Genomic DNA, 15736 nt, shown 5'->3' with positions numbered 1-15736 from the left:
GCTGTAGGGGGATGTTATGAGTTGGTAATAAATGAAATGACACTCAGGTCAACGATTAGAAATGCCCTTGAAAGATTGAAATTTCAATGCTTGCAAACAAGCTTTCCATGCGTACGATTATGCCAGTATAACACATACGTTACAAACGTGGTGCTATAAAACGTACCTCCCTTAGGTAGATGTTAACCTCCCGTAGGTGGATGTTACTTGAGCAAATCTTGACTGTTTTCATAGTTCCACGTTTCTTCCACAAATCGAGCATAAAATCCTTGAGATCAGTGTTCAGACGCCGAGGAATGAAAGTCGAAAGAACTCTGTATTCTACCATAACGAATCCTAACAAACGTTCGAAGTCTTTATTTCACCGACGTCGTCCGCCATAACTACTAAAAGAGAGTGAATGAAGGTCAAATTCCGGTATAATCGGATCTCGGATCGTGGCTGCTCCAAAGAAGTACCCAATGACGTCACCTCCCTTAGGCCGATGTTATCTTTTAGCAACCGTTCGGGAATGTCGAAATGTGAGATCTCCCTTCCGCCTGACCGTGGGAGATCTGGGTACGAGATTAATATGTATGCGGTTCGATTTATTTGTTGCTGTTTTGATATTATATGAATAACTTTCGCTTTATTTGTGCGCGTTTAATATTGTATGAACGCGTTTTGAAAATTTTGTCTGTAACGGAAAGCCATACCGCCTCGCGAAAACACGGCCAATATAGCCTGATTCTCAGACGGTCCAGGTCACTCGCGGCTACACACATTCCCCGTCTGATGGACTTCATGTGAGGTCATATTCCTGACGTCATTGCGTCTTTGTTCTCTTCACCAATTAGATGCAATACCATTTTCTCAGATATCAGGAACTTAAGGAATGCAATTACGCGAAATCAAAGTGGCGAAAGACGTGAGAGGTTCCAGGGTGCTGTCGAGAAAGTTTCTGAAGTTTGCCACGAGTTTGGTGTGGATAAATTTTTCCCCGAACAGAAAAAGGCTCTTAAAGCTTTTATTTCCAGGGAAGATATTTTACTAAACTTGCCAACAGGATTTTTATGGAAAGTCATTGGTGCTTCAGATGTATTGCGTGTGATCCCCGCCAAAATTAATGTTTTGGAATTTCCTATTGTCGAATAAATTTTGATGTATAAATTTCTTGTTCGGGTACCAAATTCCATTCCTCAATATAAAATTTGACAATACCAAATTGGATTCGTAAGTACTAAATTACATTCTTTCATTGCAAATTCGATCCTTTGCATCAAATTTAGTAACACTAAATTCGATAACACCAAATTTGATTACATGGAATTCGATCGTACCGAATTGGAAAACACCAAATTCGATCACATCAAATTTAAATACTGCGCGCGCACGTAAAACACCGTATCCTACACATTCAAATTCTGGTACCCAGAGCTCAACCGCGCGAGCAAGCCTGGTTACATGGTATACATCATAAGTGACAAAATGGCGGATCAAGAACAAATGGCTGTGTTCATTCGCCAGTTATTGTCAAGTCTTATTAGGGAACTAGAAAATGGCAACGGTCGCTCAGATCATCTAGACAGCGTTAAATCCGTGAGCCCCAAAATTAAACATTGCGCATTTTCAGCGTCACGCAGGATTCCCGTCATATCCTGCACGTAATGCTTCATGGGTGTTTTTTCCGCTGTTCACACCCTTGTTGGAACGTGATCTGTACTACAATGATTAGGTATAAAATAAGTTCCCTCACTATCTTGTTCTAACTCCCTGACGAAGTCTGTGTTATCAGACGAAACCGGTAGGAGAGAATAAAGAAGTTGACAAGATCTGTTGCTGTGTGCTACCTACTAGCATTTATTTAAAAAAAAATTTAAAAAAAATGAAAAAAAATTGCAAAAGAAATCACGGGTCCATGTTTCTTTTGCTACAAACGGACCATTTGCCCTCTTTTTGGCGGCGCTTGTGTTGCAGATCGAGATCGAGAGCCAGTACTAGCGGGGTACCTTGCGAACAAGGCACGGAAGTTTGCAAGAGAACGATTCTGTAGGTTCTCAACTGATCTGTTACTCGCATTCGTCTGATTAGATGAACTCACAATCACTTGTGGCGTATCATTATTTCCAGGACGCCTAGCAGTAGCAGAGAGTAATGATTCCGCTTGACGGAGCAATGATATGGCGTTTTCGAAGGTTTCGTTTTCGTTGTTGTCCTCGTCGTCTGCCATATTTGCGAAAGCATGGACTGATGGCATAAATTACTTTTGCGCGGGAAATAAATTACTTACCATGTAACCAGGCTTGCTCGCGCGGTTAGGCTCTGGGTACCAGAATTTGAATGTGTAGGATACGGTGTTTTACGTGCGCGCGCACTATTCATATTTGATGTGATCGAATTTGGTGTATTCCAATTCGGTGCGATCGAATTCCATTTAATCGAATTTGGTGTTATCGAATTTAGTGTTACTTAATTTGATGCAAAGGATCGAATTTGCAATGAAAGGATTTAATTTAGTACTTACGAATCCAATCCGGTGTTGTCAAATTTTATATTGAGGAATAGAATTTGGTTCCTGAACAAGAAATTTATACATCAAAATTTATTCGACAATAGGAAATTCCATAACATTAATTTTGGCGGGGATCACACGCCATACAGATGCCGGGCTTCCTAAGTTCACGCGGAACTCTCGAATAAGTTTTATCGCGGATGTACTGTGAATCCAATAATGCAGTTTTATTTTGTCGCGGTAGTCCTTCGAAATACAGCTACTGATTTTTTTCTATCTCAGTTTTACTTCATAACAAACGATCAGACAAGTTCTTTCCCAGGCTTGTATTTTCTGATCCTCGATCTCTTGTTCATTCGTTATTCTAGAGCCTGCGCTTAAAAAATTGACCCGAAAACAGGGCACGCTTTTCAGTCAGTTCATTTATTCCTGAAAGTCTTTCGCATAACGTATTTTGCATAATTATGTCATTCCGCCACACGCCATCCCTCCAAACTTATTTGTCATTGGTAAACAACTCACGGCTGTAAAGTTGATCAAAGGATCTGTTTTACCGAAGTAGGCCCTGCGGATAGCTAAGGACTGAGTTAGTCCCTCGAGGAGCCAGTTTCATCACAAGTTGAGGCAAAACGGAACAAAGAAATTCATCTTTTATCTCGGAATACATACAATTTCGTACGGAATTTGACCGGAAGCGCTCAAATTCTCAACCATCGTCTCGCCATCACGTCCCACTCGTAGTAACGCTTACATATTAATCATAAACTATTTGACTTCTCACATCAAGAGTCTCAAGAGTAGCTAATGGTTTAGGATCATGTAAAATATCGGAACACAAACGCAAAGATAAGACTATAGTTTGTATCACGATCGTTATAGTAACACACCCGTCAAAACAGAGCACTCCGTCTGAAAAGTGCTCATGCAGAACATGATCCTGCTTTCGTTCAGATAATGATTGCCACCTTTAGCAAATCAAATCCTTTTTTGAGGGATACGTTATCTTGAGAGCAGGCAGCGTCACTTTGCTTGACGAAGTTCCTAAAAGCGATACTGACACACAATTATCATATAATTATTTTTATGTGTTAGGTAAATGTAACATAGAATAGAAAGAATGACACTTACTCACTTTCCAGAAACTTGCTCCGCTTTTCTATCAAAATTGTCCTATATTAGCTATTTAGCGTTCTCAAGACGATAAAGTATTCACCAGAACATATAACAGTGTTTGAGGTAGCGATGTATACCTGAGACAAAAAAGCAAACCAATGACGATCATACTTGTGCGGCGTGAATTTAGTTTGCTTATGAAAGCAACAATCATTATACATTCTCAGGACGAGTTCCACAGTCACGCGTAGTGAATTAATTCCCGTCACCTGAAGTTATCGATGACATTCAAATGTCTCTGACCTTGTAAAAAGTAGAAACTCACTGTTTTCGAAATACTATATAACAAAATTTATAGGATCCATTTCGAGGACGCCATTGCGCTGAGCTCAGTAGACACCCTACAAGATGCAAATTTAGAAAGGTCACGCGTCACTTACTGAGTATCCGACGTGCTTCACTGGGCAGACAACCTCTTTCCCTACCCCACCCGAAGGGTTAATTCAATACACTTGGGTGCTACCAAGGGGGCGGTATCTATTTCCACAAAAATAGACATACTAACAAAGATTCTTCTCATACTCATCCTTTGTGGTAAAAATCAACATAGCATACATATTTATATAGTGCATAAAATGTACTTTAAAGTAACATAGAGAGATTATAGGACATATCGAACCTGCCGGACGTCACGAGCAGCATAATTAGAATAATTATGCAAAATTTCCAGGAAACTCCAAAATCAGATCTCGCTGCTACCCGGCTACAATAGCTCTGAATGAAGCAGAAATGATTTTTGGCTTCTTATTACAAATACAAACTATTTTAAATTAATTTTTGAAGTAAAGAAGGAATAATGGTACACAAATCAGCCCTTTGAAGGCGAGCTGAACTGGCATACTTCTCACGCAATGAACATCAATAAAGAGTGTAGATAAAACCAAACAGATATCAGATCTCTTTTGTTGAAATTTTTTGGCTTTTACATAGGGTAGAAGAACATTGAGCGCGTCATCAGAATGGAATAAACAACAACAACAAAGAATGGGCCGGTTTAGTTATAATTAAGGCAACGCATTGCATAATTTGATATACTTCCATTACTCAAATAATTTCCTTCCAATATTGGAAGTGTAGAAGTGTGAAAGTGTGGAAATGTGAAACTGTGAAAGATGCGTCGAAAGAATAGGATTAAAAAATCTAAACAGCCAGTTTAGTCATAATTAGTGTATCTCAGTTGTAACACCGCCCAAATATGGTCATAGTGAACTCAATATACGTCGTCCGCACGTAACAGATATCCTGCGATATACGTAATTTGGTCTATCGGGAAGAAAAATGACAGAGCGCTTTTAAAGAGTAACGACCTCGCAAGTACACCAAATTATTAATAATGCTGTTTCATAAAAAAAAAAGAAAGCAACCAAGTTTGCTGTCAAAATTTGTAATCGTTAGTGCAAAAGCTTTTACTTCTTATCACTTTGTTTATGAACGGCAAATTAAGCTTACAGTTCCGCAAAAAAAAAAAATGGCTTGACTCTTGTATTGTCCCGTATTCTCAGCTAGCAAAGGCTTGGAAATTACAAAAAGTATTTTCTAGATTGGTTCTCGCAACAATTAAACCGACTGAGTTCTCGACTCGTCTTGAAGAGATGGAAGAAACCACCTGAGGAAAACCGAGATCGCAAATGAAGTGCCTCAAGAAATTTTCTCTCCGTGGTAAACAAAAAGATGGAGGTAGTACAATGCAATTACTATCAGACTGGAAGGTTTAGACCTTGCTGAAAAAAAAAAAAAACGTTTAGTATCATAACAGATCCAGAGGTTTTGCAAGCAACAAGGCACCCGTCAAAACACCGAGGAAATATGGTGAAATTGCTTCCGCAGTAAACAAAGAAACACTCACCCGAGAAATTGTTGAAAAGCTTCCAGTTTCAAATTCCAATCTGTTCAGCTCGGCCCAGCTGACACAACAAATCCTTCGCAACTTCAAAATACTGTTTGGTTTCAGCTCTTGAGGCTAAAACTTTGTGGAAATTTTTGCCGGAGCGATTGGCGGACTAGACGAGTACTCAATTTTGATGCAAGTTCGGTCGACGCTTTCGATTACATTCAAACTTGAACAAAGCTGCCACTTTCATTCATGCACGTCCGCACGCGGTCAAATGTTTCAAGTTTCTTTTTTAACAAAAAAAAAAAAAAAAGGTCGCCTCCAGCTTTTCTGTTATCAATGTGATGAATAATCAAACAATTATCCTGCTCAATCTTGCGGAATATCGCCTGATTTTAGCCGACCAGGCTGTAAGTATCAGGCGAATTTCCACGCGATTTCGCCGGATAATTGTTCAATGGTTTTCATAAAAACATTTGTATGTTATGCTTTTCTCAGGGCGTTAAGTCGGACTGGCAAAATAAAATAATTTCATGGGAGAATGAGTTCGAGAGAGTTTGTAAACAAGACATATGTCAGAATTCGCTCTTGTATACATGTATAAAATTTATTCATCGCCAATGAATACATTAACACGTCTACAACATAGAGACTTTAATAGACTGGCTCCAAAAACTGTACGCAACTACGAAAACGCATTTAAATTCCCGAGAATGTGATGGTAGACAACAACACCATGAGACGCTTTATTTTATACTCATTCAGTAACTTGCCTTTAATGTCTTGCCAAAATTGAGAGTTTTAGTCTAGTCTTGTTTTAAATCTTGTATTTGCCGAAAGTAATGTTATACCTGGGTGATCTGTGGCTGACAGACAGAAAAATTCGCCAATTTCTTGACTTGCCCACTGAGACACGAAATTCATCACTAACAAAACGTTTAGTCACGTTAAAAATGAAACATTTAAATAAAACTTTGACGTTTAAAAATTGTAGAACGCTACAACCATGAACAGAAACCGTCAAAACAATCGTATAACATCATAAATAAATTGACGTCTCGCGCTAGACAGAAATCAATTTGCTTTGCATGTGAAAATCAGCCAAGATTTCCGACTGTCTGACTGTTTTCTCAACCCCTATTTTGATTCCTACATTTGTTACCACAAAATGGTAACAAACGCAATAAGGGCTCAAATGTTGACAATCCGGTGAATAAGCTGCAATTGGCGAAGCAATTCTTCGAAATTTCAAGTTCACGCAAATAACATTGCTGAGACATTTGATACTTTGAGGCTCGACCGACAATCAATACTATGTCGAATGAGAGAGCAACAGTGAAAAGACAAACGCTGCAGACACAATCTTTTAGTCATTTCTGCGTGAGAGAAGGTAACTTTTCCCATGTTACAACTAGGAGAAGCCAGTCCAACAACATAATCGGCGTCATTCAAGTCGATCGGATTCATGCAAACATGTTGCCCAACGCAAACAGCTATCAAATGTGCTGAAGATTACGCGTGTACTTACCAATTTCTTCAGACGTCGCTTAACAGCTGCTGTTGCCACTAAAAAGGGAAACTCAATTTAAAAGTCTCGGCGATCGAATAATCTAACTGCGAGGTAAGCACTTCTTTAACAATTCGCTGAAAACGGAAATTATTGTGAAGTCACGCTATTCTCGACCCCAGAGCCGCTCGGCTTAGATACGTCATATAATCATGCGCAAAAGGGAAGAGCTCTGGAGTCGAGATTAGTGTCACGCGAGATTTTTATCGCATCACGCATGTGTTATAGTTATCTGTATATGAATATTATCCACTCCATCTTCTTTTGAGGAGGCATTGTGGCTTGTATTTTTCAAACCCAGTCAACTGTTGTATATTTTCTGGTATTTTTATTTGATACAATTTGTAACAATCAATGATTAAAGAGTGCGTTTGTTCTATCCCAGGCTCTTTGATAAGTTGGTGATGATGTCATCCGCCCCTGTAAAATCTGCGTGGCTGCCAGATACTTCGTCCTTAGATCCATTCATTTACTGAGTCAACGTTGTCCCACACAATCTCGACTCCAATCTGTATTAGGAGTGCGCTCACACTACGTCGAACGCAATCAATTTCTGTCCTTCTTTCTTTCTTTTCTTTTGTTTTTTCTTTTGTACTTGGCTTTTAAGGACGGTGCCTACTATTGTTACTGCGCATACGTTCTGCGCATCGCGAGATACTCGGGTTTGCTATGGGTGGTGCCTACTAATACAGGAATATTTTTGCGCGGTTTAAAACTATACGGATAAAACAGAACTTACCAAATGCTTTTGGTATCTCAAAAGAAAATTGGGGGTAACCGTGCATTTTTCAGAGATAATTAAGCTTCAATTTAGGAAAAAATCCCATACATTGCATTATATTTTGGCGTTTTTTAGAGATATTATTGCTTAATTATCTCTGAAAAATGCGTGGTTACCCCCAATTTTCTTTTTGGATTTCAATAGGCCTTGCTAAGATCTGCTTTTCTCGCATAGTCATAAACCGCACAAAAATACTTCGGTATTAGTAGGCACCGTCCTTAACAAAGTTCAGAAACGTTGATCCAAGTCAAACAAAAGAGGAGCTATTAAAAAATCCGGGTGGTGGGGCGGGTGTGGCTGCATCATAACACTGATTAATGACCTGTTTAAACAGTGGAACCCAAATACAACGATCTTCGATGTAACGATGCCATTCTACCTCGGTACATCGTTATATCAGGGTTCCATTACTGTAATACAGCCACCTCTGATTTACTTTGGGTCCCTGTCCAAGATCGTAGCAGATGATGCTGTACTCGTTGTTTGTTAAGTAGATAAAGATTTTGAACTGCGTTTGCCTGGCATCGAAGGCTGGGTCACACTCGATATATTCTGCTTACTTAACCCTATTTAGATTGGGGTAGTGAGATTTTCAGAGCATTCGTGCACGTGGGCACATTACAAGTCATCGACCCTCTCTCTCCTCCCCCCCTCCAAACCACACCTTCCCCCCCCCCCCTTCCGTCCGTCCTTTCAAACCCGCATGGGATCAAAACACTTGAACAAATGAGATGCTGTCCAGGACAGAAAAACATCCTGAAAATCATCCCCCAGGAATGTGCCTGCCTCAGCCCCCACCCCCGCCAGGGGCAAATTAGAAGGTTAATTGCCCAATTTCGATATATTAAATTCAGCCTGAAACAATAACATTACTTTGGGGCTCCTGGGAACAAATTGTAGAGTTTATATTGGTTTATTCCCCGGAGCCTCTCAGAGATGTTTATTCAGTTTCAGGCTGTATTTTAATATATCGAAATTGGGCTATGGTCTCCATGTAATCTTAAATCGACAAGAACGCGCACAATGCAAATTAAAGCTGTCATAATTGTTTTATAATATACCCAACGACGGGTAATATAATATGCAATAAGCCAAAGGAAAAGGAGGGAAAGTTGAGGGGGAAAAACATCATTTCCAATTTATTTTCAAAACGCGGCCGCATTTTTAGTCATCATTGCTGAAAACATGTCCTGTATTGAGTGTATTTAAACACGGACCCTGATAGGCTACTCAAACAGGCCGCCATTACACATTTCGCGCCAAAACTTTAGCATTTTAGCATTCTATGGCCGTTTCAAGTGCACATGCAAAACATAAGCAGTTTAGCGAATCGATTTTTTTTTACGCGGAGGGGGAGGGGGAGGGGAGGGAAGGGATTTTTTGTTCGAAAGCTTATTGATTAATAATCATATTAGCCCCGTTGCCCTCTCGATCTAGCTCCCGTAAGTGTGCTCACCTTTTCTGAGTTCCCTATTTTTTGTGTCGCTCTTAAAATTAAGCCTCCGCCATTTTCGATGCTATCGAAATTATTGATATTGCATGGTGAAGCGAATTCTTATTGCTTAACTGTAAAATGTGTTCCTGAAAATATGTTTCATTATCTTTAGTAGTTTCACAGTGATTTCTTTCATTTTGACATGCTCCGAATAAAATTAATAGCCAAACTCTCGCATATAAACAAAAACAAAGGTGTGGCTGACTAGGGCCCTTTAAGGAAAGGAGCAGGTTTAAAAATAACTGTCACTTACTGTCACACTAAGCACCAAGAGAGGATCAACACTTAAGCGAATCGATAATTTTTTCGGGGGAGGGGGAGGGGAGGGATTTTTGTTGGAAAGCTTATTGATTAATTAACATATTAGCCCCGTCGCCTCCTCTCATAAGTGTGCTCACCTTTTCTGAGTTCCCTATTTTTTGTGTCGCTCTCTAGAAAAGGAACAGGTTAAAAAACTGTCACAATATCAGAAAAAATGTTGAACAATCTAGCATGATCTATTTCCGAACAAAATCTGTAATAAAATTCATGACCCCTTTTTGACAAGATATGCTGGAAAATTGTTAGCCCTCGTTTTCAGGGACATGAACTGATTACAACTAGCTAAGACAAAAAGGCCAACTAACTGGTCAAAAATACTTCGACTGACTGTATTAGAACATAGTGTGTGGACAAAATTATCTCAACAGTGGGAACTGCTTCGACTCGCCGAGAAATATGGCGAAAATGGATGTGTGCGCGCCCCATCTACCAGGTTTTTCTTGAACACTACACCAACTGTTCTTCAATAACAACGGTCCAAGATATAAAATGCTTTATAACAATCATTCGTCTGGTGGTGCATAAATTAAATATATCCTATTATTTGTTTCAGAGTGTAGTGTCGCTGTATATTTTCACGAGTTTTGCTTTGTTCGCGGGCAAGCCATAAACAAAAACAAAGCAAAAAAAAAAAAAACAGTAAATTACCCAGCGATACTTCATGTGATAAGACATTTATCGTTCAATGTAACCTAAGGAACCGGGAGAAAACTGTGAGAAAAGGTAAAATACGATAAGCCGGAACTCGGTAGGATATTCATTTCCTACAGTACAAACACTCAACTGTATACTATGTACAAATAACTAAGTGTATATCGCAGCATATCCATACTTGTTGTGGCGACGTAGAAATAATGCGCGCCGAATTGCGTTTGGAGTCGAGATTGTATGGGGCAATCAATCGATCAACGAATGAGTGAATGGATCTTGGGACGCGTATCTTGCATCCCCCGCAGATTTTGCAGGGGCGGATGACATCATCACCAACTTGGCAAAGGAGAGAGAGCCTGGGATCGAGATCATCGAACGCACTCCCTAATCTTTGATTATTACTAGTTTGATGTAGTGAGTGGAGTTGAAGAATAAATTACCGATAATTCCTTCCAGGCTAAGCATGTATGTAGACAAAATATGATGATCCGACTGCATTTAGTCCTTGGAAGGGCTATCTGTGGTCACATTCGACTGACGTTCCGAACACCTTAGCAGAAATCACGTGAATTGTGAACTGTTAGTAGATGGTGGCCAATTACAAACAAACAATAGAATGCATCGACGGCACCTTTGCTTAATGAGTTACAGTGCGTACAACAATCAACGAATCACTCAAGTAAACTGATTCAATAACTTAGAAACAAACACCACTGTACAATTGCTAAAACTTTCTGTACATCACAAGTAACTTTATTACGACATCAACGAGACAGACAAAAAGTAGACAAACCAGGTAATTTTACTAACAAACTACCGACGGTCATTTGACCAACAAAGAACAGATTGAGATCAACAAATCTTTCTTTACAATCTTCACAGTCAACAACATTACGGCTAGGGCTACTGGCAGTCAACGTTTAAACTCACTGGACAAGCAGAAAACTTAAGTGATGATTTTGCTGATGAAAATACTAAAAAAATTGAAATCAAAGCCTAATCATGCTAACAAAAACCTGTGTTTGATAATAACGATCATATTTTGCTTTAAAGTTGGAAGAATATTCCAAGAAAAAAAAATCAAGAGACTGCGAAAGAAAACGTTTACTTAGACATATTTAAATTGAAAGAATACAGTGGAAAGCTTCTCAATTGAAACTGAGATGTGACCAGTGGAGGAAATACACCTTTGCTAGTTTCCTGTTGAGGTAAAAATAAACAAAAGGTTAATAGTTTGCAGCTAGTAATGAAAAGGTGTTAAAATAACATTTTCACGGGGACTTGGCATGTTTACGATGTTGTACATGTCTGGAAATAACGTTTCTTGTTAATTTGTCTCGGATGACATGCTCGGGTGAGAGTGGTCTTTCTTTGTGAATAATTAGATAAGGAAAGGACTGTCCCCTTCCCAGGAGAATCCACCAGGTCATTTGCTTAGTACTGCACGTAAATAATTTAAAACTGAGTCTCAGTTTGGAATTAGTAAGTAGGTCCTTCATTTAAACAGCACTAAAAAGTATCTGTGGCCCTCTATTTTACTAACTAAGAACAGTAAGGAAAGTGAATTAATTATGTGGCATGACCGTGCACGTGACAGTAACCCAAGGGTTATGTTAGTGACTTTTCCTCTGTTTCTGTTCCGATTATTTACATTTATTTTTCATTGATGTCTGTTTATACTCGTGTCTCACTTAAAAAATATGATTGACTCATAATTAGGTAAATTATGATCATCGCTGTGTGAATGTAGTAGTGAGAGGGGCAGTTTGCGGTGATAACAAACGTGATCATCAGAATCTTAACCTTGGTGATTACTTCCGTCCAAACAGTCAATGTCATCTCAAACATACCTTCTCATCAGTTACACTCACCCGGATGATAATAATTTACCTAGTCTTGGCATGACTCTTGGGTTCAAACCATTTACAGTTTTAAACTGTTGTCTTCATGTTTTTTAACAACTCTTTAGTAAGGAACAGGTAGTTGTTATCTTTTGCTCAGTGACTATTAACCCCTATTGTATCTCACGAAATTATCACCTGACTAACCTTTAGCAATAACGGTGGGACACAAATTATTCAAGGGGTAGCTGGCCATAGAACTGGAACTTGAGCTTAACGACAGATTTTGTCTGCTAAATCTGTACGATTTATGAATTTGTGACACAATGCTTCATGTAAAACTCGGTACGTTGTATCTGAGCCTTCATTTTGTTTCCACTCCATCAACATTTCATATGCTTTCTCACTTAACTCCCATTTGCAATGGTCAAACCCGTCCAGCTTTGCTTTGTCAATTTTTAGCCGACGTCCTAGCGCGCGCCAAGATTTGCCAATGCTCACTGATACTTCCTCCAATTCATCAGGAGAAGGACTGCCATCTTTAACTACAACTACAAAGAACAGAGTGCTTGAGCATTTAAATAATAACGTAAAGTACCGATGGCAGCCATTGTTTGAAACAAGTATTAGCAACAAAATTAAAGTAATGACTCCCTGATAAACCTAACAACAACAAAAACAACAAAACAGTGAGGACAAGCACATGTAATTTGCTATGTATCAAAATTCCTGAAAATATCGGCCGATAAATACAGCGTACAACCGTCTTTGCGTCGTTAGTTATGTAATTAACGTGCGTCTGTTCTCTGATGACGCACAGATTACGTCAAAATGTGGCAAGAACAAAGAAGTACGCTACCAGCGGTTTGCGAGTAACGTGACACGATGGAAATTTCTGACCCCAAAATATTACAGCATGTTAGTCGCTTCACTGCGATTTGTAATCGATTACTCGCCATTACAGGATTTCTATGGACAACACATTTCGACAAATTCTTCCTTCCTGTTCACATCACAAAATTCTAGCTTTTTTTTTAACCTGGTTGAGGTCACTTGCAACGGACGTCGACAGATTTTCATCAGACAAGTTATACTTTCTTGCAAAAATTTCCCTGTGTTTTCAGCTACTCGCCAAAACAGTTTGCAAAACTTAATTGACAAGTCACTCTGATTCGACTCAAGACTCTGATCACGTGCGCCGGTTACACCTCTCAAAGACGTCATTCGTAGTCCATACCCTAAGGGGAGGGGAGGGGTGGGCTGGGGGCAAGAGAACATGGGTCTCTAAAGACAAGTAGGGGGGCTGGGTAAGAGACCATGTGTCTGTGGAGACCAGTAGCGGGATGGCCGGGTATATGTAGAAACCGTGGGTCTATTAAATATCACTCCGCAACAACAATCAAAATGAGAATTTCATACTGTTCATTGTACATATAACGAAGGTATAAGAATCACTGAATGTTTAGATATTCCATCACTGTTTGTTCCCCACCATTTGGTAGTACATGTGTTTTTTGGGAAGAGCGATTGATAGACCTAGTACCCTCAGAGGTGTCGTGTTTGCCAATTAACACTACGTTGTTTCAAAAGTTTTCAAGTGATAGATTAAAAATGTAAATATCAATCTGGAAAAGAACAAGCTCATTTGAAGCGCGTCGAATTTTTGAGGCAAAACCATCACTCACACCCCTAAATTTCACCACGTATCAAACCGTTCAACTGTTTAACAAATAGATTCCATTTTGCCGTGCGTCTGTACTCTGATAACGCACAGATGACGTCAAAACGTGGTGAGAACAAAGAAGTACGCAACGAGCCGCAGGCGAGTAGCGTGACCGATGTTCTCACCACGTTTTGACGTCCTTAAGACCTCTAGATCTATTTTAGCGGGAGTTGACATTAAACATTTTGAGAGTTGGCATTCATGAACTTTTTTAGCAGGCCCGTAGCAAGGCTAAAACAACTGAGGGGGCTTAGCAAAATGGTAAAACCAAACTACACCCCCCCCCCCCCCCCCGCCCCGTTACAAAAAAACAGACTGATTAGGGAGTTTCTAAGATGCAACGAGAACATAAAAAAACCCAGTAGATTTAATTAGTAAGTAAAACAATAACTTTGCACCTGAATCACCCTTTTTGGTACATTTTTTGCCGTTTCTTTTACGTGGACTACCACCTGAAGTTTCCTAATTTCACGTTTGAAGAAGGACGTAAACAAACGACGGCAAATTTTTTCTTCTCTTTTAAAATTTGGCTTTAACCGGGAAGTCAGAAACCGACTGTGGGAGAATGTTTTCTCTAGCCCTCGAGAGGACATATTTGTGTGGCTTTCGACAACACACGCACACTAAATTGTTATACACTACACTAAGGATGTCTAAGGACATTGTATTGCTGTAAATGAGCGGATGTCTTAGAAAACAAGTGGTTTATTTCAACAGCTTTTACGGCTTGAGATTGGTTGATTTCGATCCATTCTAGTTCTTATTTCCGATTCACAAGGTAGGAGTGCCTTTGTTGCTGTTGTATATAAAAACAAACTGTTAGAGAAGGAAACTGACAGGTAGTAAACAACTTTTTAAAGGTTGTGAAAAGGAACTTACAGCGTCAGAGTTCAAGATTGATTGCTGCACATTAATTTGGTTTAATTATTAGTTTTTTGCACATCGTTTTTTAACTATTCTGGGGGGGGGGGGGGCTCAAGCCCCCCCTGCCCTTTCCCCCTTCTACGGGCCTGTTTAGAAATGCCTAGAAATAAGAATAGCCCTCGAGATATTTTACAGTATAAACTAATCGAAATTCTATGCAGATAATACAAGTAACGATAACTAGATATGCGTTTGGCTCGCATTAAATTTATCCAATTTTTCGTTTAGTTTGGCCCTGGTTATCTTCTCATAGGTCAAACCGACTAATTTGTATTTGCCAACACCTGTGACAGCTCATTCACCTGGTTTGGGTCGAAGACTGACATAGTGGTGCTCGTGTAAGTGCCCCAGCACAAGCCGGTTGCTGCTTTCAACATCACGACTTTGTTCTGGGCTGATGATTACGTCATGACTGGGTGACAGACTGCTAATCACATGAATGCATGTTTCATAGCAGTTTGCTGCAGCATAGAGAATCACGTGATCACCCCACGTCCCATCTGCTGACATCTCTGTTAGGTAATCAGACCAAGACTGATACCCGTGAACAAAATTGAAGAGTTTTGTCCCATCTGACTGAAAAGAAGGAATTAATAAGAATAAGCATCATTTCAACCTCGTTCCCAGGGTCTGTCCTAGACGGGAAGAGGAGACACCTTGGGAATGAGGTTGGCATCATATTCGGCTGAGCGCATGTTAGCTCATAAGGAGGCAGGCAATGTCTAGCAAGGAATTTGTTTCTTTCTTTCTTTTTTCTTTTTTTTTTTTTTGCCCATCTCTTAAGGTTGATCGTGAAAACTTCCTTCAAAAGATGATCAGAAGGTCAATCTCACTAATTTCTGTAAAAATGAAGGTGACATGCCCTAAATATATATTCTGACAATATTTTAGTTTAGCTCCAATAACCCTTTGTCAGACCTCAGTGCACCAATTTAATG

At 39.5% G+C, this 15736-nt stretch overlaps 1 protein-coding gene and 1 long non-coding RNA gene across 2 annotated transcripts in view; both read right to left on the bottom strand.

Annotated features, from left to right (window-relative positions):
• Positions 1-15736, bottom strand: part of LOC146485503 (uncharacterized) — a 122073-nt gene that overhangs the window by 83728 nt on the left and 22609 nt on the right. The window contains exon 13 of the mRNA XM_085103366.1: positions 15101-15374. Within this exon, the coding sequence (XP_084959492.1) occupies positions 15101-15374 (274 nt within the window). The remainder of the gene's footprint in view (positions 1-15100; positions 15375-15736) is intronic.
• LOC146485504 (uncharacterized) lies at positions 10986-12408 on the bottom strand. The gene is made up of 2 exons (XR_014863411.1): positions 12359-12408; positions 10986-11510 (listed from the first exon to the last, which is right to left on the bottom strand). It is a non-coding gene; the product is annotated as an uncharacterized LOC146485504 (long non-coding RNA).

This window comes from Pavona decussata, unplaced genomic scaffold (genome assembly GCF_977016875.1).
Source record: "Pavona decussata unplaced genomic scaffold, jaPavDecu1.1 SCAFFOLD_26, whole genome shotgun sequence".
Lineage (NCBI taxonomy): Eukaryota > Metazoa > Cnidaria > Anthozoa > Scleractinia > Agariciidae > Pavona > Pavona decussata.
This window is presented reverse-complemented; position numbering and strand designations above follow the sequence as displayed.